Source organism: Carcharodon carcharias, chromosome 10, assembly GCF_017639515.1.
Source record: "Carcharodon carcharias isolate sCarCar2 chromosome 10, sCarCar2.pri, whole genome shotgun sequence".
Taxonomy (NCBI): Eukaryota; Metazoa; Chordata; class Chondrichthyes; order Lamniformes; family Lamnidae; genus Carcharodon; species Carcharodon carcharias.
Window position 1 is genome coordinate 61,770,543 of NC_054476.1, and position 24,925 is coordinate 61,795,467.

At 45.9% G+C, this 24,925-nt stretch overlaps 1 protein-coding gene across 1 annotated transcript in view; it reads left to right on the plus strand.

Moving 5' to 3' along the window:
• The window catches only part of LOC121282835 (bestrophin-2-like), a 38,913-nt gene extending 15,416 nt beyond the window's left edge, over positions 1-23,497 (plus strand). The window contains exons 5-10 of the mRNA XM_041196648.1: positions 10,945-11,022; positions 13,406-13,558; positions 14,638-14,718; positions 15,876-16,027; positions 22,183-22,401; positions 22,507-23,497. Of these exons, the coding sequence (XP_041052582.1) occupies positions 10,945-11,022; positions 13,406-13,558; positions 14,638-14,718; positions 15,876-16,027; positions 22,183-22,401; positions 22,507-23,497 (1,674 nt within the window). The remainder of the gene's footprint in view (positions 1-10,944; positions 11,023-13,405; positions 13,559-14,637; positions 14,719-15,875; positions 16,028-22,182; positions 22,402-22,506) is intronic.
• The last annotated feature ends 1,428 nt before the right edge of the window (positions 23,498-24,925 follow it).

Genomic DNA, 24,925 nt, shown 5'->3' on the forward strand with positions numbered 1-24,925 from the left:
TGATGGAACTATGTCTACAGAAGAGCTTTTGGCTGTTATTTTAAAAGCAGACAACAAATTGTCTTCCTCACCATGTGACTTATACAAGTTCAAAGTCCTTTTTCCAAAAAGGGGCGGTGCGTTGTTTATACATCCTGTGTTGTCACTCGATACCTTGAAATTCACCCAGTCTAGTTTAAATGAGGGACTATCATAATACATGGGAAGGTCAAAGAGATCCATTCACATTTGTCTAACACACATTGAGTTTCAATGTTTGTTTTTTTCATGGTGAAGCAGAAAGACGGGCTGGTTGAAATGCTACAGTTCTTTTGTTGATAATTCATCCTTAAACAAAGGGATATGAGAATTCCCCAGAGGGCTGTGAATGTCCATATTTAATTAAGTATTTGCTTGAGACTCAGGACTGAAGGAGCTCCAAATGCCAAAAGGTCACATGATTTCCAGCAGCCATTTAAAAAGTCTGTCTGTGTTCAAAATTTTAAAGCATTGACTGGGACATGACTTGCCTCTACCACACGAGAAGAAAAATGGAATCTGTGACTCCTGCTCCTATTTTCTATATTTTTTTTAACCGAGCTTCCTTGATGAAGCAAAAGAACAATGTACACATTCACTTCTTCATACAGTCAGAAATTCATACACTGTAATCTGGTATTGGTGCAGTTTCTCTGTTGCACTCCCTTTTCTTAAAATACCCAGTTACATGTTAACTGGTGAATGTTCATCAATACCAGTACCCAAGGTTTTGGGAATGGTAACCCGAACAGGCATGATTCTCAATGCAGTTAGCAGTTGGAAGCTCAAACTCCATGCTGGCTTTGAGGGAGGAATCCGAGCACACAAGGCTGGAGTCTGTTTTGAAGCTTGCTGTATATAAATTACTCTGATCGTTTTGTTGGGATGCCTGTAAAGCTCTTAGCCCTTTCATGGCTGCTTCCAGAACCCGGGCGTCTAATAATTTTGGTTCTGGTTTATTGATGATTCTTATTTGTAGGGCGATGGTGTGGGGTGTAGTGTTTTTAAACCCCTGTGGGGTGTCTGGGTTCTCCCCTAGCACCTTATTGTCTGTTGCCTTGGAAATTGAATGCTGAGTTCAGATGGATTTAAGTTTTGAATCTGATCCTGTGATGTTAATTGTGTTCATTCTGTGCTAGCTGCACTTGTATTTCTCTTGTGGCTTTCAAAAGGGCGTTTCGTCTTAAGGGACGAAGACTTCCCCTTTTCTGTTTCTTTGGGGATGGGTTTGTCCCCAATCTGCCCCATGTCCTTTGGGACACTACTGCTCATAGGTGGCTGGCCAGTTTCTGCTGCACTTCCTTATGGCTCTTCGACTGGGTGAGGTGTCTCCCTCACTTTCTGTCTGCTGGTTTGGGAACTTTCTCTGTCCCTATTCCACCCTGAAAGACCTAACCAGACCTCTGCTTTAGATACTTCATTCCTTTTAAATTCTATTGATCTTGCTTTGTCTTCTTTAAACTCTATTGACCTGGTTTTGGCCTCCTTAGCTTTTAAGGATTGCAACTTGATCATTTTTACCTCAGTAGACCCTCTGCTGGACTGCAGAAAGTCCTTTGGCATTCCTCCTAATTCTTAATGGCCCTATCAACCCCTGTAAGATATTAGGGACATCAACTCTCTGCAGCTGAACAGAATTTTTCTGGTTCCCTTCTGTTTCCTCAGTCTCTGTAGACTGTATTTGACCCTCTGGGTACAATACCTAGTACCTAACCAAATAATTTCCCAACAATAGGTCCAATCCCCCTATGGGCATGCTCGTAATAACTCCAACCATCACTACATCGGTGGCCTACTTGCTCTGCAGGTGAATTTTTACTAGGGGAATCTTTAAACTTGTGCCAGTAAGCCCTTGAACTAGCATGGTGGTGTTTGTCCTGCTTTCAGGTGGCCAATCAACAACCTTCATTTGAAAACATACTGTTTCTCCAAAAATAGTTATTCTTTTCTTGGAGCGTGTGATGCAAAGGTAGTCATTTCCCTTTTGTGCAGCAATTATAGAATCTTATAGCACCAAAGGGCTTTTGGCCCATCTTGCTGTGCTGGCTCTTTGAAAGGGCTATTCAATTAGTCCCACACTGCTCTATCCCCATAACACTGATATTTTTTTCCTTTTTTGAGTACATATCCCAATTCCACTTTAGGGGCAGAATTTTCTGGATGACGCGCGGGTGGCGGGCCCCACACGTCAGCACTTAAAATGGCGCACGCTGACATTGGGCAAGCGTCCTGACATCACCGCACGCCATCGCAATATTTAGCTGGGCGGGCACATGATGAAGTGCGACGCGTGCCCGCCATTAATTAAAGGGCTTGTTAAAGCCCTTAACTCGCAATCGACACTGATTTTGAGGCACCCATGCGATCTTCGGCTTGGCGCACGAGCGCAACGGGCAGGTGGGTAAGTGACTTTTTAAACAAAACTCATCCACGGGCAGGATATGTGGGCTCAGTGGGGTTGTCAATGTTTAATGTGAAGTATTTATTGCAGCAAGTGTTTTAAACTTGCCTGTGTGATCGGTAGCAGTTCAGATCGATTTCCAGCAGCTTTCTCTGTACTTTGAAGCTTCAGCTCAGCAGTCTGCAATCAGGAATCTTTATCGGGCCTGCAGCTTTCCGAAGGCCTCCATTTAGCCTGGGGGTATGGGTTCTGACATCTCCACTGGAGGCAGCTCCTCTGAGGAGGAAGGGAGGGCTAGAATAAGGAGGAGGCCAGGAGTGGACAATCAGCCTCCAGGGGAGCCACCTTTGGCAGGACAGGCACAGGGGTGTAGGGCCAAGATGTTGTCCAAGGTGCAAGGGGCCGCAGAAGATGCCACTATCCTGCTGCCAGGGTATACAGGCAGCGAAGTAGCTACCTCAATATGACTGAGGTCAGTGCCGAAGGAGGCTCCGAGTGTCAAGGGAAACAGTCAACCACATCTGTCAGATTGGCCCTGAGATATCTCCTAACCGTGTGGGCGGACACCCCATGCCAGCAGCTCTGAAGGTCACAGTTCCCCTCCACATCTATGCATCTGGCTCCTTCCAGGGCTCAGTGGGTGATCTTTGCGGTGTCTCCCAATCAGCTGTCCACACTTGTGTCAAGCAGGTTACAGACGCTCTGTTCAGACGTGCATTGACCTTCATCCACTTCCACAGAAACCAGGCAAGTCAGGCACAGTGAGCCAGAGGCTTCGCAGCGATTGCTGGCTTCCTCAGCGTCCAGGGTGCAATAGACTGCACACATGTGGCCATCAAGGCACCAGCAGGTGAGCCCGGTGCCTTCGTCAACAGGAAGGGCTTTCATTCCATGAACATGCAGATAGTGTGTGACCACAGGATGCAGATTGTGCAAGGTACCCAGGCAGTTCCCATGATGCCTACATCCTCAGAGACACTCCCAGGTGCCAGGGCTCTTCAGTGCTCCAGCTCGGCTGGATGGACAGCTGGTGGGTGACAAGGGCTATCCCCTCAGAAGGTGGCTCATGCCGCCTCTCTGCTATCCAAGAACAGAAGCTGAGAAGCACTACAATAGGAGCCATGGCTCCACACGGGCTGTGGTGAAGAGAGCCATTGGCCTTCTCAAGATGTGCTTCCAATGCCTGGACCGCTCAGGGGGTGCACTCCAGTACCCCCCAGATCGTGTCTCTGTGATAGTGGTTGCATGCTGCGCTCTGCACAATCTTACGCTGGAAAGGGGGTACACAGTTGATGATGAAGACCTTGACGCAGTGGATGCGGCTGCACACAATGAATCCAGCAGTGGATCAGAGGATGAGGAAGCACAGGGCAATGATGAGGGGCAGCACACTGACCCGCTACTATACCAAGGAGGCAGGGACACCCGGGACACTTTAATCCAACGAACCTTCAGCTAGCTCCACACAAATGGATCTGCAGGACCAGCATTGCCTGGCACATCCATATGCGGCATTTAAGTGCTACATCTTCCACCTCATCAGCTGCAACTAAATAAACATCAATGTCCACTCAAACACTCATGATATATCTGTGAAAGACAAATGCAGCACAAAGGAGACACCCTCAGCCATGGTAACAAATGTGGACTTTATTCCCTTCCATCAGATGGTGCCACCAAAAACATAACAAAACGTTGCTCCGACGTTGACAAAAATAAATTCCCCAATCTAGGGGCACCAGAAAAACACCAGTGAGAAACCCATGGTGTACCTAACGTGCCTTATGCTTACATTTGCGGGTGCCTCGTCTTGATGCTGCCCCATCGCTTGGAGTGTCTTGTGAGAAAGCCTGCTGACTCTGCTGTCCTGTTGGCCTCGATGACCTTGGCGGACGTCCTCTGGCCCATGGAGTCTGTGCTGGCCCCGCCTGAGGGAGTGGTCAGTTCCACAACTGGCACCTCCCCAGTTGTCGCAGCCTCAACGGATGCAACAGTAACTGGCAGAGGGGCGGAGGAGCTGCTGCCCTCATCTGGAGCGCCCTGAGAGGAGATCGCAGAGACGACATGAGGTCACTTTGGACCTCCCTGCTCACCGCAGATGGATGGGCACCGAGCTGGGACACTTGATGCCCAGAACATCTCCCACATTGCGAATGACTACCTGTGGCCATTAGCGCTGTGAGGGCTTGCAGGTCCGAGCGTAACCCAATCAAATGCTGATCAATCCATTGGAAGCCCCTCTCCATGAGAATCGCCAATCTCTCAATGGAGGAAGCCTGACGGTCTGACATGAGTTTCATGCCATCACTGACAATCTGCCTGGATTCCTCCCCAACAGAGACCAAGTGAAGCACGCCCTCAAGCAACACTGCTAGATGCTCCTGCACACCCGGCCGCTTGTCCTGCAGCTGCTGCATGGCGGACATCTCCAGAGGTACATCATCACGGCCCGACTCAGCATGTGCCTGGTCCCCTGCGGTCCTCTGGCTGCTGGCGCCATCGGCACTCTCTGTCCGTGCCATCTCTTCCAGCGACTGTGAAGTGCCCTCTCCACTGTGGACACTAGCTAACGTTATACTCCTCACCGATGTGGTAGTCGCTGCACTGGTGCCTGTGCCTGGCTTGCTGAAATGATATGATTGGCTCATGCCAATTGACACCCCTCAGGTGTGGAAGGGGGACTCTGGACATCCTCCTGGCGGCCATGCAGTGGTGATGCTGAAATTATCAACAAGGACAATGGATCAGTTAGCGTCCAGTCAGTAACACAATTCATCCCTTTCCCCCCCAGGCTCATAATGTGCTCAGTCTTCAAGAACCTAAGGAGACGAACATTGGTGGGGTGGTAAATAGTCAAGAGGAGGCCCAAACATTATACACGCAAACAGACAGGCTGGTCAGGTGGCCTAAGGAATGCCACATGGAAAGTTATGTGGATAAGTGTGAGGTTATGCACTTGGTCAAGACGAACAACGTACAGGAATAGAGGAGAAATGGTAGGACTGTGGAAAGTAAGAACGATTACAGGGGCCTTGCTGGCCGACCTATTAAGGTAGCAGAACAGGAACATAAGGCATTTAACAAAGTAAAAGCCAGACTTGCCTTTATTAGCCGAGGAATAGAATGTAGGAAAAGGGAGGTCATGTTACAAGTGCAGAAAACACTGTCGAGGCCACAGCTACACTTCTGCGTTCAGTTGTGACCTGCGCTTCATGGAAGGGATGGCATTGGAGTGGGGAGAGTGCAGAGGTTCCTGACCAGGATGCATGCTGGCCTGGAGAGTTGGAGTTATGAGGAAACATTGCATACACTTGCGACATTTGCCGTGGAGCACAGGAGATTGACAGGTCACATTATTGACATTCATACCGTTATGAGGGGCATAGCCCGGGTGGTCAGAAGGCAACATTTCCCCTTGGCAGAGGGATGACTAACGTGGTGGCATTTATTTAAGTGTCTTGAGGTTGACAGGTGAGGTGCTGAGGACCTTTTGGACAGAGTAATGTGGGACGCACTGGCTGAAAGGGTGGTGGAGGTACAAACCCGCTAAAGATGCAATAAGTATTTGGATGTGCAGCAGCAATGCCATGGCATGTTAGGCCATGGGGATAGTGGTCAGAAATGGGATAAGGCGACTTTGGAAGGTGCTAGAGTTGCGTATCCTCAAGGGGCCGAGGGACCTTTGTGTATGACCCACATGTCTGACTGTATCAGTCTGTGAATGAGCAGTGTTGCTGCATTAACGATTGCAGCAATCATCAGTGCTTTGGATGGTGGGGAGACAGAGTGGATGGGACTGTGGGCCTCAAATACCTGGCTGCTGCACCCCAGCCTCACCAATACCTGCCGAACTGGCCGCTTGACTCCTTTCTAGCCCCATGGCTTGTTCTTTAAAGTGGGTCAGAGTATGCAGCATAGCCTGGCCACCACCAGTGCACAAACGCTGATGCATGTTGTGCGCAGTTTTCACCTGCAGAACAGAGAACACCATTTACTGGGGCTGATCGCTCATGTACTCTGCACGCGCATGCCACAGCCCAACCACAGTGGCCCATCTGAGGCCTCCAGTGGCTCCTGTCCACACTACTGGTGATCACTCACCAGAAGATAGTATGGCTCCTCCCAACCCCCTCCCCCAACAGCCACCTTGGACACATTCGGCATCCATCACTTTCAATAACATACGGGTCTTAGCGCCCATGGCAAGGAGGCGCAACTAGGTGCGGCACTGATGCCAGCAGACGACACCTTGAGGCTCCCCTTCCACCATCTCATCACCATCAATAAGACATGTGTTGGAGTTCTGAGTACGTGTCTAGCTGCCTCTCCTGCAGGTTGCCCCCAGCCTACTCAAATGCAAACACCAACATATGCTGCGGGGAGAACCCATCTTCTCATCAACCACTAAGGCTGATGTCAGCATGGTCACCACCTGTTTGCCCACCCAGCGTGCGCCAAATGCCCAATGCAGTAATGACACTAAGACGTGGAGGTGAGGGGGGCCTCAAAGGCTAAGGCCACCTGCTTGGTCAAATGGCCAAGGCTGACATGGTACTCATCCTTCCAAAGTGCAACAAATCATTGAAGCGCTTGCAGCGCTGGGTCCCTGTTCGACGGACAGCATCTGGGAGCTGACCACCTCCACCACCTCCTGCCAGGCCCGCAGGACGTGCTGCCACCTCCGAGAAGGGCAGCAAGGCAGGCATCAGAGAAGCAAGGGGCATATTGGCCCCCTGCTGGCCTACCCTGCAGCCTGCTCTCCTCTGGAGCCCGCTGTGCAAACCCCCTGCACCTGTAACTGGCCATGTGATCAGCCTAAAGGAGGCTGCCTGGCCTTGCTTTATACAGACTGCCGTTTCCCCATTGGAACCGGCAGTCTGTACATGCCCGCTGCAATTTTGAAAATCCCACTCTCCATGGGAGTGCGAAATGCGCTGAGCAGGCCTTAATTGGCCCGCCCATGCAAAATAGCGGTGCGGCACAGCACGGATCGCCGGTAGCAATCAGCTCCACACCCACCTGCGATTGGGTCAGCCCAGCCCGCCTAACGAATGGAAAATTCTGCCCTAAAAGTTACTATTGAATCTGTTTGGTAGGTATTTTGTACTATCCCCATCACATTTGAGTCTGGGCTTGGTACTTTCAAGGCTATGGACACGGTTCTGACCACAGCTCTCCTGTTGGTTTCTTGGAAAACCAACAGTTTTCTTGCCGCACTGGAAGCAGGCAGGACATGTTCCTGTTGATTAACTTTCTGGCTCTTTCTTTTTAAAGTTAGGGATTGACTGCAGGTCTTCCCTACTTTCCTTTCCTCTGGATCTATTTCTGTTCCATTTCCCTCCTCTTATTTCTCCTTTTCTGGTAAGAGTTACTTGAGCAAATTTGTTTTGGTTTATAGGTTAAGTCACAGTCATCAGCCATGATAGTTGTGTCTCTGACTTTGGAAACTCTTTGTTCCTCCTATTTTGAGGCTATTTGGGAGATGGTTTTTGAACTTCTCTAACAGTATTCTCTCTTGAACCTTCATAGGTACAGTCAATCTTTAGAGCTCAGATCCACCCATCAGTTGCTGTTTAGTTCTCTCAAACTCCAGAAAATTCGTTGTGGGCTTTTTAAGGGAGTTCCAAAACGTTGACGGTATGCGTCTATTAAGAGTTCATAAGCACCGAGAATTTTGTCTGATCAGAACTGGCAGAAATCTTGGCAAGCAGCATGGAATAAATTTCACGGACCTTTCGTACTGGTGGACCTTGTATCAGGAGTGTCCAAAAACTCTGCTGGACGTTGCAATTAAGCTGCCGATTTCTCAAAGGCTGTAAAGAAAATTTCCACATTTAAATTTGGGGATAAGATCAGGAATACTTTAGGAAATCAAAATTTGTCTCTGGGCTGAGGGTATTTAAATACTTAGTAAAATCAGGTTCTCGCTGCCTGCTGCAATCTGCCTCAGTTCCTGATCTTTCCGTATCTTTAACTTTCTCTCAAGCCTTTCAAGCTGAAAAGCACGCTCCTGCTGTCTCTATTGGAATTCCCTTTCCTTCTGGGGTTCTCTCTCTTTCTCTTCCCTTTCCTTCTGGCCCTCCCATTCCTCCTTTGCCTGAAACTCTAACTCTAGACTCTGCCCTTCTAGGTAAACTTTGGCTAAAATAACCTGGTTTGTTTCAGGTTCTGTATATGCTACCTGTTCCAAATCTGGAGAAAGGCAGAGATGCTCGACAAGCCTGTTTAGTAGCTTAGGTCTCCATGCTTTATGATGTATATTAAGCTCTACATGCTTAGCTATGGCTTTTAGTTGTTCTATGTTTAGGGACACTAACTTTGGCCACATTAGGTCCTCTTCTGGCATTAACGCTTTCACATCACAAGTAGCCATCTTATTTTCTATTGTTAGCACTCAAAGCTTACTGCTGTAATTCCTTTTGGTTTTTGTTTCAACAATTTTAGCAACGTTACTTTTCCCCTTCGACTCCCAATTCCTTTGAAGTCAGATTTGGCTCATTTGCAATGGATACGACTCTGGGCTGCAGCACCCAATTTTGTCATGAACAAAACTAATGTGTTTTATTACTGCCCATGATCAGTGTTTTTTTGTATTTAAAAGGTGTGTTTTTTCTTACCCTCAAAGTGATTGTCCCAAGTTAATAATCCCAGCAGCAACACCTGCCCCAGATGTTTAAAATGCAATGTCTCACTCACTTGACTCTCTGACTGTCACATATAAAAATTAGATGCAAATGAAGGTAAAACAATACAATTACAACTTATGACTGTCTTCATCTCTTTCATGGAAGGCATGTAGTTTCTTAGATGAGTTGATGCATTAGTTGAAGTGAAGGTCTTGTGAAGCAGAGGATTCTCAATAAGCTGCAAGGTTTCTTGTACTTGTATTTCCAGGAAGTTTGTTCTTAGGTGAACTTGAAATTGGAATAGGTTGTTGGGGGGTGGGGGGGGGGGGAGGAGAAACCTTCTCACTTTCAAGTTATTTCTGTTTCCTACCTTAATTGCTTAGACGACTCACAGCTGGTTCAATAGCTTTCTGATGGGACTGTCTATAGAATATACTTTCTTGCTGTTATTTTAAAAACACACAACAAAATAACTTCCTCACCATGTGACTTGTACAAGTTCAAAGTCCTTTTTCCAAAAAGGAATGGTGTGGTTAATCACACATCTTGAATTGACATTTGCCACCTTGAAATTCACCCAGTCTAGTTGGATCAGGGATCATCATAATACAATGGAAGGTCGATGGGATCCATTCACATATGTTTAACACACATTGAGTTTTGATGCTTCTTTTGTCCATGGTGAAACAGAAAGCTGGAATGCTGCAGTTCTTTTGTTGATGGTTTATCTTTAAATAAAGGGGTGTGAGAATTCCCAGAGGGCTCTGAATATCCATATTTAATTAAGTATTTGCTTGAGACTCAAGACTGTCTGGAGCCCAATATGCCAAAAGGCCATCTGAATTGTTGTGGCTATTTTAAATAGTCTGTTTGTGTTCAAAATTTTAAAGCATTGACTGAAAGTTCATAACATACTGAAACATGACAAGAACATTCCCAATTTTCTCCAGTCGCTCCATGTTAACCAAAGTCTTTCATTTCTGTTACCATTCTAACAAGGAACCAGTTAGCTCAGTTGGATAGGTAGCTAACATGTGGTTCTGAATAATACCAACAGTGTTGGCTTGATTCTCATTCTGTCTAACATAGACTTGGGACCTGTATCCTCTCCTTGCCCCAACAGTGAAAGGCAATGGCAAACCACCACTGACAAAAAAAAACTGCTAAGCAAACAGCTCCAGATGAAACATCAGCAGACAATGTGGCAAGGACCTGCCTTCAGGCAGAGCACATGACATGACCATTCTTGTAAATCTCTTCTACGCTCTCCAACACTTTGAAAATAAGGTGTGGTGCCCAAAATTGGGCACACCAATCCAACTATGGACTAATTAGTCTTTTAGGAAGATAAACAAAATTTCCATGCTTTTGTATTCTTTGCCTCTGATAATAAACCCATAAACAGCCTTCACAACTTGTCTCGCTACAGTTGCAAACTTTTGTATGTACACCCCCCCAGGCCACAACCTAGGCTTGGGCCCAATGCTGCTAACCCTGTCACAACTCAGCTGCATTTCTCATGCACCTGAATTGTGGCACCCAGCCTCAAGCTTCAAGTAAAGAGACCCAAAGTTTCAACACACAATCCTAAAAGCTATATCCATGGCCATTGCCAGGTACCAGATTTCAATTCTGGAGCACATTTTAGTGGAGCTTTAGTAGTTTTCAGTGGGAGGGATTTGTTGTGATGTAACTCAGCCAAGGTGAGGAGACAGCCACAGTAGGAGAACTTCAGTCATGGCATAGGAAATAACTTAAGTAGACTACCCAAACATCAAACCAGGCTAGAGGAAGAGAGGAAAAGAACCATGGATGTCACAATGTCCTTATTTTAGAAACTGAGGACATTGAGAAGTGGGAAAAGGTTCAGAGTATATTTAAATTGTGTTGTTTCTACAGGAGGTGAATACCTTGCGCAGCCAGTGTGAGAGGCTATACAGTTATGACTGGATCAGCGTCCCACTCGTTTACACACAGGTAAGAATCACTATTTCAGGGTATAATTCAGTTTTACACTGGGCAGATACATCCACAATACACCTAGAGAATGATAACTGAGGCTCACACATTGGGCAGGTTCACTACTCTGTTTTTGGGATAGGAATTACTTCTGACATCTCACAACAGGGCAAATTGCCTCCTGCTATTGCTTCAACGGATTTGTAGCTAGGATTTGATATCAGCACAGGCACAATGCCAGCCAGAGAGCCCTCCTTCCTCCTGGACAGAAACAATTATATTGCAAAACTTGAAGTTATTCTAATTTTAGGAAAGCCACATTTGTTTTATAATAGTTTATCATAAATTTAGACACCAACACAAGCTTAACCAGAGATAGGCCCAATTCAAACTGGATAAGGTTTTACATACCATGCAGTTCATAGTTGAGACCAACATGATTATTACTCTAAAACAAAAACAGAAATACCTGGAAAAACTCAGCAGGTCTGGCAGCATTGGCGGAGAACAACAAAGTTGACGTTTCGAGTCTTCATGACCCTTCAACAGAACTAAGTAAAAAGAGGAGAGATCTGGTACCTCATCAGATGATGCTACCTTCAAAAACAGTTCCTCAGACATGTCCTCCTTCTTCCTTAACCAAGGTTTTCCACCCACGGTAGTTGACAGGGCCCTCAACCGTGTCTGGCCCATCTCCCGTGCATCCGCCCTCACGCCTTCTCCTCCCTCCCAGAAAAATGATAGGGTCCCCCTTGTCCTCACTTATCACCCCACCAGCCTCTACATTCAAAGGATCATCGTCTGCCATTTCCGCCAACTCCAAAATGATGCCACCACCAAACACATCTTCCCTTCAACCCCCTGGCGGCATTCCATAGGGATCATTCCCTCCGTGACACCCTGGTCCACTCCTCCATCACCCCCTACTCCTCAACCTCCACCTACGGCACCTCCCTATGCATACACAAAATATGCAATACCTGCCCCTTCACTTCCTCCCTCCTCACCGTCCAAGGGCCCAAACACTCCTTTCAAGTGAAGCAGCATTTCACTTGCATTTCCCCCAACTTAGTCTACTACATTCGTTGCTCCCAATTCAGTTTCCTCTACATTGGAGAGACCAAATGCAGACTGGGCGACCGCTTTGCAGAACACCTTCAGTCTGTCCGCAAGAATGACACAGACCTCCCTGTCGCTTGTCATTTTAACACTCCATCCTGCTCTCTTGCCCACATGTCTGTCCTTGGCTTGCTGCATTGTTCCAGTGAAGCTCAACGCAAACTGGAGGAACAGCACCTCATCTTCTGACTAGGCACTTTACAGCCTTCCGGACTGAATATTGAGTTCAACAACTTTAGATCTTGAACTCCCTCCTCCATCCCCACCCCCTTTCCGTTTCTTCCCCCTCCCTTTTGTTTTTTCCAATAATTTATATAGATTTTTCTTTTCCCACCTATTTCCATTATTTTTAAACCTATACTTTTTATGCCCTTTTAGTCTTATTTCACCCCACCCCCACTAGAGCTATCTGTACCTTGCGTGTCCTGCTATCCATTCTTAATTAGCACATTCTTTTAGATAATATCACCACCTTCAACACCTCTTTGTTCCTTTGTCTGTGACATCTTTTGGTTATCTGCTCCTATCACTACTTGCTTGTCCCTACAACCACCCCGCCCTCCCCACTTCTCCCCCCCACCCCACCCCCCACCTTAAACCAGCTTATATTTCACCCCTCTCCTATTTTTACTTAGTTCTGTTGAAGGGTCATGAGGACTTGAAACGTCAACTTGTTCTCCGCCAATGCTGCCAGACCTGCTGAGTTTTTCCAGGTATTTCTGTTTTTGTTTTGGATTTCCAGCATCCGCAGTTTTTTGTTTTTATGATTATTACTCTACTTGTCCCACCCTGCCCCCCTTAAACCAGCTTTTTTTCACCTCTCTTCTATTTTTACTTAGTTCTGTTGAAGGGTCATGAGGACTCGAAACGTTAACTGTGTTCCTCTCCGCAGATGCTGCCAGACCTGCTGAGTTTTTCCAGGTATTTTTATGATTATTAATTCTTGGTTCAGTGCTGACTACACGTCATCCAAATATCAGTGTTACCAACAGCAAAAACTGACTGCATCAAAGACCCCATTTCAATAAAACAGAGATGTAGGGCAGACTGATTCTATTCTTAGTCAAGGCAATATATTTGCTAGACTATTTTTAATTTGTGAAAGAGCTGTGTGCCATTCTTGTGGCAGCATTACAAACAATCATACAGTATATAATTCAATGAAGTAATTTCATGATTGACTCAAAATAAAAGGAAGGCTGTGTCCCTTGAGATACATCTGGAGTCTGAATCTAATTCTAATGACCGTTGCATCGGTCTCACTGTGTTTGTTATATCCCAGGTCGTCACCATTGCTGTTTACAGTTTCTTTCTGGCATGTCTGATTGGTCGGCAGTTTCTCGATCCCAGTCAGGGTTACCCAGGCCATGAGCTCGACCTCTGCATACCCGCCTTCACCCTGTTGCAGTTTTTCTTTTATGCTGGTTGGCTTAAGGTAATGACTCAAACAAGACATGTTCTAAAAAAAAAATCACAAGTGTGTAATCTTGGGAGGATATACCATCAGGAAATGAGTGCCCTTCCCAGAAATCCCAATATGAAACCCCCAGATGGCTAGTTGACAAATGCATTGCCCAGTGTTGGACTGAGTCATCCAGGTAGGTCTCATGCTCAAAATCTGGCCTGTACTAAAATAGGTAATCTCAGCCAGAACAGCAGAGCGATACAACAGATCTCCGCACTCTTGGGCTAGGAAAAAAGAAAGAGACAATAGGAGAAACAAAATTCAGCATTTCCATTATCCAGTGACCCGTGCTGGAATATACATGCATCAAGACTACAGATGCGGGCAGTATCTGTCCTGAATATGTTGGATTTCATGCCAATAGTCTTTCTTTAGACAAACTCATGAAGAAATGGCTGAGGTACCCGAGGTGATTGGTGCCTCAAGCAGTGCATTTGGTAGAAGAGGAGAGAAACAAAACAGGGAAAGAATTCCATACATCAACCCCCTCTTTTTTAATTGTGTAAAACTTCCCCCTGTGATCTGCTCCAACAGACTTGAGTTGCAAGTACATCTATAGAAAAGACACTATGTAGAAACAGTTGAATACGTTAATGGTCCTAAGCTCTAAAGACCTCGAGGTCTCATGATCGCTGGTTTGTACTGAGTTAGTTTGTCTCTGCTGGTGTGACGGTGCAACTACTATAATTGGCACTGGTGCCTCTGTACCAATTAGAATTAAAATCAGCAAATGCTCATGGTCCTGACCTTTACCAATTGACCTCTGTAAAAAGGGCATGTGTGTGGATGTCAGATGAGACAGGACCGGCTGTGCTATAATGCATGAACAGCCTGCTGAAGCTTGCTGTTTCAGCTCGGGCATGAAGACTGGCCACTTGGATGAGATGGTCAATGCCATCAAGAATCCGCATCTTCAGGAAAGGGGGAGAGGAATTGAAAACATGGCGAGTCTTTTCTGCATTTCTTAACTTAGCAAGGAATAACAGGAACAAAAAATTAACCTTAAAATACCATTCTCATTGTTAACCAAATTGTTTGAAACTACACAGGTGGCTGAGCAGCTGATTAACCCTTTTGGCGAGGACGACGATGACTTTGAGGCAAACTGGCTCATTGACAGAAATTTCCAGGTAATCAACAAACTGTCCCAGAGACCAAGTGATCAGAAACTGGAAGATTACAAAACCAGCAATATCATGTCAGAATAACAGGGGAATTTTCAGGAAAGTCAGTAAATTGATACCGTGGCAGGATTCTGTTTGTGAGCAATTAATCATACAATAGTGGTTGCCTATTATAATAGATAATACACCATGTATTGTTATTAAAGCCTTGCATACAAATGGAATGGCATAAACAGCTACAAAGGAACAATTTAAAACCTATAATTTAAATCACAAGGTCAGATAAGTTATAAGCTGTTGATCCTGGTTCATGATTTAGTGGGACATTAATATCTTACTAGTTCAGCTGATGGAAGCTTGAACTCTAACAAGTTGTAATGATAGGACCTTATTTTGTGAGACTGTGATTCTAGAAATCTGGTAAAGCAGCTTTAGCTTCCAACTTGCTGGGCTGATGTATCCTTAAGTGCCAATGAATGGACCCAAGAAGGTTCAGACTCCAGCACTGAAGTTGGTGGGACTTTCTGCTATTAGCAAGACTGCTGACATCTTAAACTTTTTGGTATGAAGGATGACGGGAGCTTAGCCTTATTAGATTAGATCAGGCTAATATGTCTTTATGCTCTGGTGAGTTAAACTGTTGGGATTTTCACCTTCAAAAGCGGTGTAAACCTTCATCCCATGTCATGGGAGCTCTGTCTCCAGCTGACTGGAGTCTTGGCCCCCAGAGGAACGTTGCATCAAAAACAGAGCATAGAATTAAATGCAGCTGTGATTATCGCATTAAATTATGGGTCATATATTTTCCACAGCTGTCTAGATTCTCGCAATTTGACAGTATTTCTAAAGCGAGAGAGTGCGAGGCTCAGGCAGAATAACAAGGAATGTGAATATTTGCACGGTGCTTAACCTTTACGCTGCTGAATAAACAGTAACCCATTCCCTTGTTAACAATTCTATGCAGTTTATGCTTATTCAGCGGGTTAAAAATTAGTTTAACATGTAACTATGTGGAATTTGTGTTTATTCAGCACTGTAGGGATAGCTCACTGTACTCACAGAATTCCTACTTATTCAGTAATGTGAGTTACTGATTACGTAATTGTACAGAGGTTTAGTTTTTCAGCAGGGTTGAGATTTTAAATATCCTGATTTTTTTTTAGGTTTCTCTCCTGGCAGTTGACGAAATGCATCAGAACGTACCAGCTCTTGAGAAGGATGAGTACTGGAATGACAATGATCCTAAACCTCCATACACTGCAGCAACCACTGAGCACCGGAAAACCTCCTTCCTTGGCTCCACTTTTGATATCAGGTTAATTGTTTTCACAGTGAAATTCTTTATGAAGCTGAAAAAACAAAAATTCGCCAATAATTACAGTGGCAGTCGTGGCCTGTCAGATGAGGCACAGCTATACATGCCTTACCATCCAGCATATCACCATGGCAATTGGCCTTTGTGCATGCACAACATGTTTGATTTTCTTGTCCACAGGTATCTTTCATTATAAGGAAAAAGCATGGTCAAAGATAAGAAGAAAATCAGTAAGGACATGGGAGGAAAGGGATAATAATTACTTTGGCAAAGCCAGCTCCTTTCCTTGTTCTTACTGATGTGCACAACATAAACCTTTGCATTTTGTAATCCAGGTATCTCCCTCTCTTAAATAAAAACAAAAAACTGTGGATGCTGGAAATCCAAAACAAAAACAGAATTACCTGGAAAAACTCAGCAGGTTTGGCAGCATCGGCGGAGAAGAAAAGAGTTGACGTTTCGAGTCCTCATGACCCTTCAACAGAACTAGGTGAATCCAAGGAGAGGGGTGAAATATAAGCTGGTTTAAGGTGGGGGGAGGGGGGGGAAGAGATGTTGGGGGGCGTGATGTGGTTGTAGGGACAGGCAAGCAGTGATAGGAGCAGATAATCAAAAGATGTCACAGACAAAAGAACAAAAGAACACAGGGGTGTTGAAGTTGGTGATATTATCTAACCAAATGTGCTAATTAAGAATGGGTGGTAAGGCACTCAAGGTATAGCTCTAGTGGGGGTGGGGGGGGAGGGGCATAAAAGATTTAAAAATAATGGAAATAGGTGGGAAAAGAAAAATCTATATAAATTATTGGAAAAAACAAAAGGAAGGGGGAAGAAACAGAAAGGGGGTGGGGATGGAGGAGGGAGTTCAAGATCTAAAGTTGTTGAATTCAATATTCAGTCCGGAAGGCTGTAAAGTGCCTAGTCGGAAAATGAGGTGCTGTTCCTCCAGTTTGCGTTGTGCTTCACTGGAACAATGCAGCAAGCCAAGGACAGACATGTGGGCAAGAGAGCAGGGTGGAGTGTTAAAATGACAAGCGACAGGGAGATTTGGGTCATTCTTGCGGAAAGACCGCAGGTGTTCTGCAAAGCGGTCGCCCAGTTTACGTTTAGTCTCTCCAATGTAGAGGAGACCGCATTGGGAGCAACGAATACGGTAGACTAAGTTGGGGGAAATGCAAGTGAAATGCTGCTTCACTTGAAAGGAGTGTTTGGGCCCTTGGACGATGAGGAGGGAGGAAGTAAAGGGGCAGGTACTACATCTTTTGCGTGGGCATGGGGAGGTGCCATAGGTAGGGGTTGCGCAACAGCAGTGTCTGGCACACTGACCTCTACCTCGTGGAGGCTGAGCGTCAACTCGCAGACACTTTCTCCTACCTCTCCCTGGACCATGACCCCACCACTGAACATCAAGTTATTGTTTCTAGGACTCTCACTGACCTCATCTCTTCTGGGGATCTTCCTCCCACAGCTTCCAACCTGATAGTCGCCCAACCTCGGACGGCCCACTTCTACCTCCTACCCAAAATCCACAAACAGCACTGTCCTGGTAGACCGATCATGTCAGCCTGCTCCTGCCCCACGGAACTCATTTCTTGTTATCTTGACTCGCTTCTCTCTCCCCTTGTCCAGTCCCTTCCCACCTACAGCCGTGATTCCTCGAACACCTAACACACCTTACGTCACATCAACAATTTCCAGTTCTCTGGCCCCAACCGCTTCCTCTTCACCATGGACGTCCAATCCCTCTACACCTCCATCCCCCACCAGGATGGTCTGAGGGCCCTTAGCTTCTTCCTCGAACAGAGGCCTGAACAATCCCCATCCACCACTACTCTCTCTGTCTGGCTGAACTTGTTCTCACACTGAACAATTTCTCCTTCAACTCCTCTCACCTCCTCCAAATAAATGGTGTGGCTATGGGTACCCGCATGGGCCCCAGCTATGCCTGTCTCTTTATGGGGTATGTGGAACATTCCTTGTTCCAGTCCTACTCCGGCCCCCTTCCACAACTCTTTCTCCGGTACATCGATGATTACTTCGGTGCAGCTTCATGCTCTCGTTGGGACTTGGAAAAATTTATTAATTTTGCTTCCAATCTCCACCCCTCCATCATTTTCACGTGGTCCATCTCGGACACTTCCCTTCCCTTCCTTGACCTCTCTGTCTCAATCTCTGGTGATAGACTGTCCACCAATATCCATTACAAGCCTTCCGACTCCCACAGCTACCTTGACTACAGCTACTCACACCCCGCTTCCTGTAAGGACTCCATCCCATTCTCTCAGTTCCTTCGCCTCCGTCGCATCTGTTCTGATGATGCTACTTTCAAAAACAGTTCCTCTGACATGTCCTCCTTCTTCCTTAACCGAGGTTTTCCACCCACGGTCGTTGACAGGGCCCTCAAACGTGTCCGGCCCATCTCCCGTGCATCCGCCCTCACACCTTCTCCTCCCTCCCATAAACATAATAGGGTCCCCCTTGTCCTCACTTATCACCCCACCAGCCTCCGCATTCAAAGGATCATCCTCCACCATTTCCGCCAACTCCAGCATGATGCCGCCCAAACACATCTTCCCTTCACCCCCCCTGGCGGTATTCCATAGGGATCGTTCCCTCCGGGACACCCTGGTCCACTCCTCCATCACCCCCTACTCCTCAACCCCTACCTATGGCACCTCCCCATGCCCATGCAAAAGATGTAACACCTGCCCCTTCATTTCCTCTCTCCTCACCGTTCAAGGGCCCAAACACTCCTTTCAAGTGAAGCAGCATTTCACTTGCATTTCCCCCAACTTAGTCTACTGTATTCGTTGATCCCAATGCGGTCTCCTCTACATTGGAGAGACCAAACGTAAACTGGGCGACCGCTCTGCAGAAAACCTGCGGTCTGTCCGCAAGAATGACCCAAATCTCCCTGTCGCTTGTCATTTTAACACTCCACCCTGCTCTCTTGCCCACATGTCTGTCCTTGGCTTGCTGCATTGTTCCAGTGAAGCCCAACACAAACTGGAGGAACAGCACCTCATCTTCCGACTAGGCACTTTACAGCTTTCCGGACTGAATATTGAGTTCAACAACTTTAGGTCTTGAATTCCCTCCTCCATCCCCACCCCCTTTCTGTTTCTTCCCCCCTTCCTTTTGTTTTTTCCAATAATTTATGTAGATTTTTCTTTTCCCACCTATTTCCATTATTTTTAAATCTTTTATGCGCCCCCCCCACCCCCACTAGAGCTATACCTTGAGTGCCTTACCATCCATTCTTAATTAGCACATTTGGTTAGATAATATCACCAACTTCAACACCTCTGTGTTCTTTTGTTCTTTTGTCTGTGACATCTTTTGATTATCTGCTCCTATCACTGCTTGCTTGTCCCTACAACCACACCGCCCCCTCCACTTCTCTCCCCCCCACCCAAACCCTCACCTTAAACCAGCTTATATTTCACCCATCTCCTTGGATTCACCTAGTCCTGTTGAAGGGTCATGAGGACTCGAAACATCAACTCTTTTCTTCTCCGCCAATGCTGCCAGACCTGCTGAGTTTTTCCAGGTAATTCTGTTTTTGTTTTTATCTCCCTCTCTTATTCCACAGCTCCAAGGAGGCCCCTAAATTAACCTGACAGCCCTTCTTGTGGAATCCAACCACCACAATGTGGAGCATGATTCCACTACATGGCTCCTTTCTGCTCACCCAGGGCTTGAGCTGCTGCCAAGAGTGACACCAACTCTTGCTCTCGCGCCCATACAAAATTCCAGTGCCTTAGCAGAGGAGCTGCCTCTGAATAATCATGGTTCATGCGTTTAGGTAGAACATGAGCAGATGGCCATGTGATAACATTATTGTTACGAATTCCTGGGATTAGTGGCATCAGTTAATAATAAAAGTTTATTTATTGTAAATCGCTTAATGCTGCTGTTAAAATGTGGGTAGAGTAAAATGTTACTGATACATCCAAAGAATTCAGATATTCTTATAGTTTTAATAAAATCATCAATCCCAGGGCCTCCTTTTCCCTTTCTTGTGGGAAATGGCCTGGCTGCCATTTGGCAGCAGTCTGAACTGGTACATTTGAAATCAGGGGATGAGTTTTATGGCCTCCCACCTGCATATTTGAAGGTGGGGGGCCGAGGGGTTCATAAAATAAAATGGGGGGACTGGCAGCCACCTTCCCACCCATCCCCAATCTGTCTCCCATATTACAGGGAACAGGTAGAATGTCAGGCAGACTGCCTGCTCACTCTTGGGCCTATTGAGGCCCTTAGGTGGACAATTAATGGCCTCAATCCACCTCCGCCATTATAATGCATGCAGTGGGGGAAGGTGAAAGCAAGGCCTGGCAGTTTTCACTGCAGAAACTGCTGGCAGGCAGGAAGTCAGGGGTACCTCCTTTGGGGATGATCACACAAGATGCCACATTTTCCTCATACTTATCAAAAAGCTGAAAACTCCACGCCGTAGACAAAAAAAAGTATAGGTTAAACTAATAATTATATTTATACACAACATAATACTACACAGAAGCAGTATAATGACAGTGTGATGCTTAAACTAATAAAAGATACATAAGCTCCACATGAGGAAAAAATCTTTTGGAACATATTTCTTACATTTCTCAATTAGTTAGAATGATTTGATGAAACTGGCTCTTTGTAGAGTTACATGATGAAAATTGAACATGAATGATATGTCTGTCCAATCTATGGAATTCAGATCTCCAGATAGATCTAAAGCAGCATAATGAGCCATGGGGACTTTCAAGTTATAACCATTCCATGGAAGTCCACAGGTAATCTAAAAACATTAATAACTAACGCCCTCCCCTGTGGTAAGTTTGGTGGCAGGGGGGCATTTAATCAGCTGCAAGGGTGGCGGGTGGGAACCCTGCTGCCTTCCTGCCACTTCCTCAAATAAGTCTGTGGCAGGAAGGTCCATGGCTGGCTTCCCCACCCTGCTGCCAATTGAAGCCCATAAATGGGCCATTAATATCTACTCTAGGGCCTCTTCCTGCCCCGAATGGTATTCACTCAGCAGTGGGTGGGAGACTCACCATGCGGGAAGCCCATAAAGCAAACCCTATTAGGGTTGCTTACGGGTTCCCGGGGAGAGGCCCTTGTTCAAAGGCATTCAGTACCTTAGTGAGAGACCTGGCATCGGGAAGGGGGTGGTCATGTGACGGCCAGCCCCCTGTCCTTGCTACTGACCCCCAATTCCCCACTGCCTCAACCCCCACCCCACAACCCCCTCCCATGATCATTCACCTCTGCCTTGGTCCATCGGACATCCAAGGCTTGGGTGGATGTACTGTCACCTGTGGCCCCCACCGCCTCCCTCATGGCGGTGCCAAGCAATGAAGTGCTGTTGGCCTCTGATTGGCCAGCAATCCTCAGCAGTGGAACTTCCATCCAGAGATCTTAGACCCTGAGGGAGGCCCACCACTGCCCACTTAAGTGCCCCAAAAGAGGTGACATGGCTCTCACCAGTTCTCCAGCTGGAGAACAAGACCTCCATTGCATCCATTAAATACCACCCAACATTTTGTTTATGTTGTGGAGAGAGCACTAATGATGCGGAATTACTGTTTCTACAAAAATCTATCTTTAATGGTTTGTCCATCAGGAAAACTGAATTCAACGATTCCTAGATATTAAGCTGCAAACATTAACATTTCAAAACAGCTCATAGTCATCTTGCAACTTCTGACTCTATTAGATCTGGACAAATGTTTTGACATAGGTAAATAAACTTCAAAGACAAAAGCATCTCTAATTGCCATGGTCCAACTGTGCCGCAGCACAATCTGTTCCCAATTTGTTTTTGTATCATAATTACCTTATCCATTTAGAAGTATGTAAAATATCATTTAGTGAATGCACATTTCCATCCAAAAACTGTTGAAAAGTAATTAGGACTTCAAATCCTAACCAATTTATTTTTCCTTAATCAAGCAATATGGAGGCTAATGCTACCCCAGCTGAGATCAGCAAACGCGGGAATCTAATTTGTCTAGTCAGTCAGTTGTACAGTGACTTTGCCAAGTGAGGTATTGAGGAAACCTTTACAATGCAAGTTTTTTTACATCTTGAGAGACACGACGTCCTTTGTTTATATGGATATTATGTTTGCCTACAGAAAACTTACATTTACATCCCTTACAGCATGCTTAAAGAAGAGATGGAGTTCCAGCCCCTGGAACAGATCAATGAGAATGAAGAAGTAAACCATGCCACTCCTCTTCTGAGTAATTTAGGACGACTCCTAGGAATTCCATCAACCAACTTGCAGAACATTTCAAGATCTACTCCTCGAATTAACCTAATAAGGAAGAGGAATGGTGCATTATCACAGGCTGCTACGTACAGCTTCCTGAGCTCAGAATCAACACCTAATGGGTTTCATAAGCCAGGATGTCTCCCTCCAAATAGACCCTTTGCAAGAATTCACCGAGCCTCATCTTCCTCTCATTCGCCATTAGGATCCACCCTAGGTTGTGTGGCCTTGGATAACGAAGCAGGGGATTTTGACAGCTTCATCTCCTCTTCACTTTATGATAGACCTGGTTACTATAGTGCTCCTCAAACACCCATCCAATCCATTCCCATGACATTTCCACTCAAACGAATTCCTTTAAAGAAGCCCTCTATGCTTGCCAACATCTCGGTCTCCTCTGCTGGAAACCAAGGAAGCAACAGCAGTGTGTCGGCCTCCAAAGCTGACGAGCTGGACAAGGGAAACAGCATTAATGTCAATAAAGATGCCTCCCTGAATGAACCATCTGAGAAGGTAATAGTGGTGGACAGTAGTCAGGCAGCAACTGAAGTAGAAAGTGCTACAAGTATCCACTCCTTAAACAACAAGGAAGCTCTTATGCCTTCATCCAGCAGCTTGAATCATGGTAGCTGTAATAGCTTACTACTAGTTCCTGAAAGTCCACACTGTCTCTTCACAGACGGTTCTTCAGACACAGATAAACTTAACGAAATGAAACAAAAGCTTAATACAAGCATTGGTTTCCGAGCACGTAAGCATCCTAGACTGACCCTAGAGTCCCTTGGACATGCTAACAGTCCAGACCTTTCAAATCCTTCACTCAACACTCCAAGCTGTGGTACAAACATGTCCACCTTTTCGTTCACACCAGTTTCTTCCCCAATGCTGGGGAGGTCAAGGATACCAAGTGGGACCATCTCTGGCACTGATTATAAGGCAGGAAGCACACCTTCCCAAGGGTTTTCTGAAGTGGGGACCTCTTCCAAGTACACCAATATAGCCACTCAATCCATGACCACTGCTGAATGTACCGGCGATGCCAATATGAAACCACATCTGAAATATGAGACCGTGCCTCCAAATGATACAAGATTCTCGCTCAATGATGGGGACCTAGTCAACTTGATGGATATCATTATTGAAACAGCAGAAAACATTCCTGAGAATGGGAAGATGGATAGGCACTCAGAAGCAAAAGACTGAGATAAAACACTGAAGACAGCGTGCATCATTTCCTTTGGTTGTCCTTCTATACCTTTACTTTGAAGCCTTATTTTGAACATAGCAGATTATTAAATGTAACTCCAAAGTAGCACATGTTAAAGTAGGCTTGCACAATGCAATGTAACGTTTACTGCAGCCTTGCTGCACGATGATTTCCCTTTGCAGAAGCAATTCGAGTGGAATGAAGTAGGATATAGGCTTTTAGACTAGCTTTTCACTTTTGAGTATACCAGCCTGCTAGCTGTGAGCGTCCCATGTTGAAATAGGTTTCTTTTTCCATTCTTGGGATGTGGGCGTTGCTGACTGGGCCAGCATTTATTGCTCAACTGTAACTGCCCTTGAGAAGGTGGTGAGCTGCCTTCTTGAACCACTGTAGTCCATATTGTATAGGTACACCCACAGTGCTGTTAGGGAGGGAGTCCCAGGATTTTGACCCAGTGACAGTGAAGGAACGGCGATATAGTTCCAAGTCAGGATGGCGAGTGGCTTGGAGGGCAACATCCAGGTGGTAATGCTTCCATGTGTCTGCTGCCCTTGTCCTTCTAGATGGTAGCAGTCATGGGTTTTGGAAGGTGCTGTCTAAGAAGTCTTGGTAAGTTGCTGCAGTGCATCTTGTAGGTGGTACACACTGCTGATACTGTGCGTTGGTGGTGGAGGGAATGAATGTTTGTAGATGGAATGCCAATAAAGGGCTGCTTTGTCCTGGATGGTGTCAAGCTTCTTGACTGTTGTGGGAGCTGCACTCATCCAGGCAAGTGGGGAGTATACCATCACACTCCTGACTTGTAGATGGTGGACAGGCTTTCAGGAATCAGGAGGTGAGTTACTCACTGCAGGATTCCCAGCCTCTGACCTGCTCTTATAGCCATAGTATTTATATGGCTAATCCAGTTCAGTTTCTGGTCAATGATAACTCCCAGGATGTTGATAGTGATGGTAATGCCATTGGTGATGATTAGATTCTTTTTTATTGGGGATGGTCTTTGCCTGACACTTGTGTGGCATGAATGTTATTTGCCACTTGTCAGCGCAAGTCTGGATACTGTCCAGGTTTTGCTGCATTTGGACATGGACTGCTTCACTATTTGAGGATTCGCGAATTGTGCAATGTTCAGCACCATCAGCGAACATACCCACTTCATGCTTATGATGGAAGGTCATTATGAAGCAGCTGAAGATGGTTGGGCCTAGGACACTACCCTGAGGAACTACTGCAGTGATATTCTGAAACTGAGATGATTGACTTCCAACAACCACAACCATCTTCCTTTGTGCTAGGTATGACTCCAACCAGCAGAGAGTTTTATCCCTTTAACTCCAGTATTGCCAGGGTTCCTTGAAGCCACATTTGGCCAGAATACTGCCTCGATGTCAAGGGCAGTCACTCTCACCTCACCTCTGAAGTTC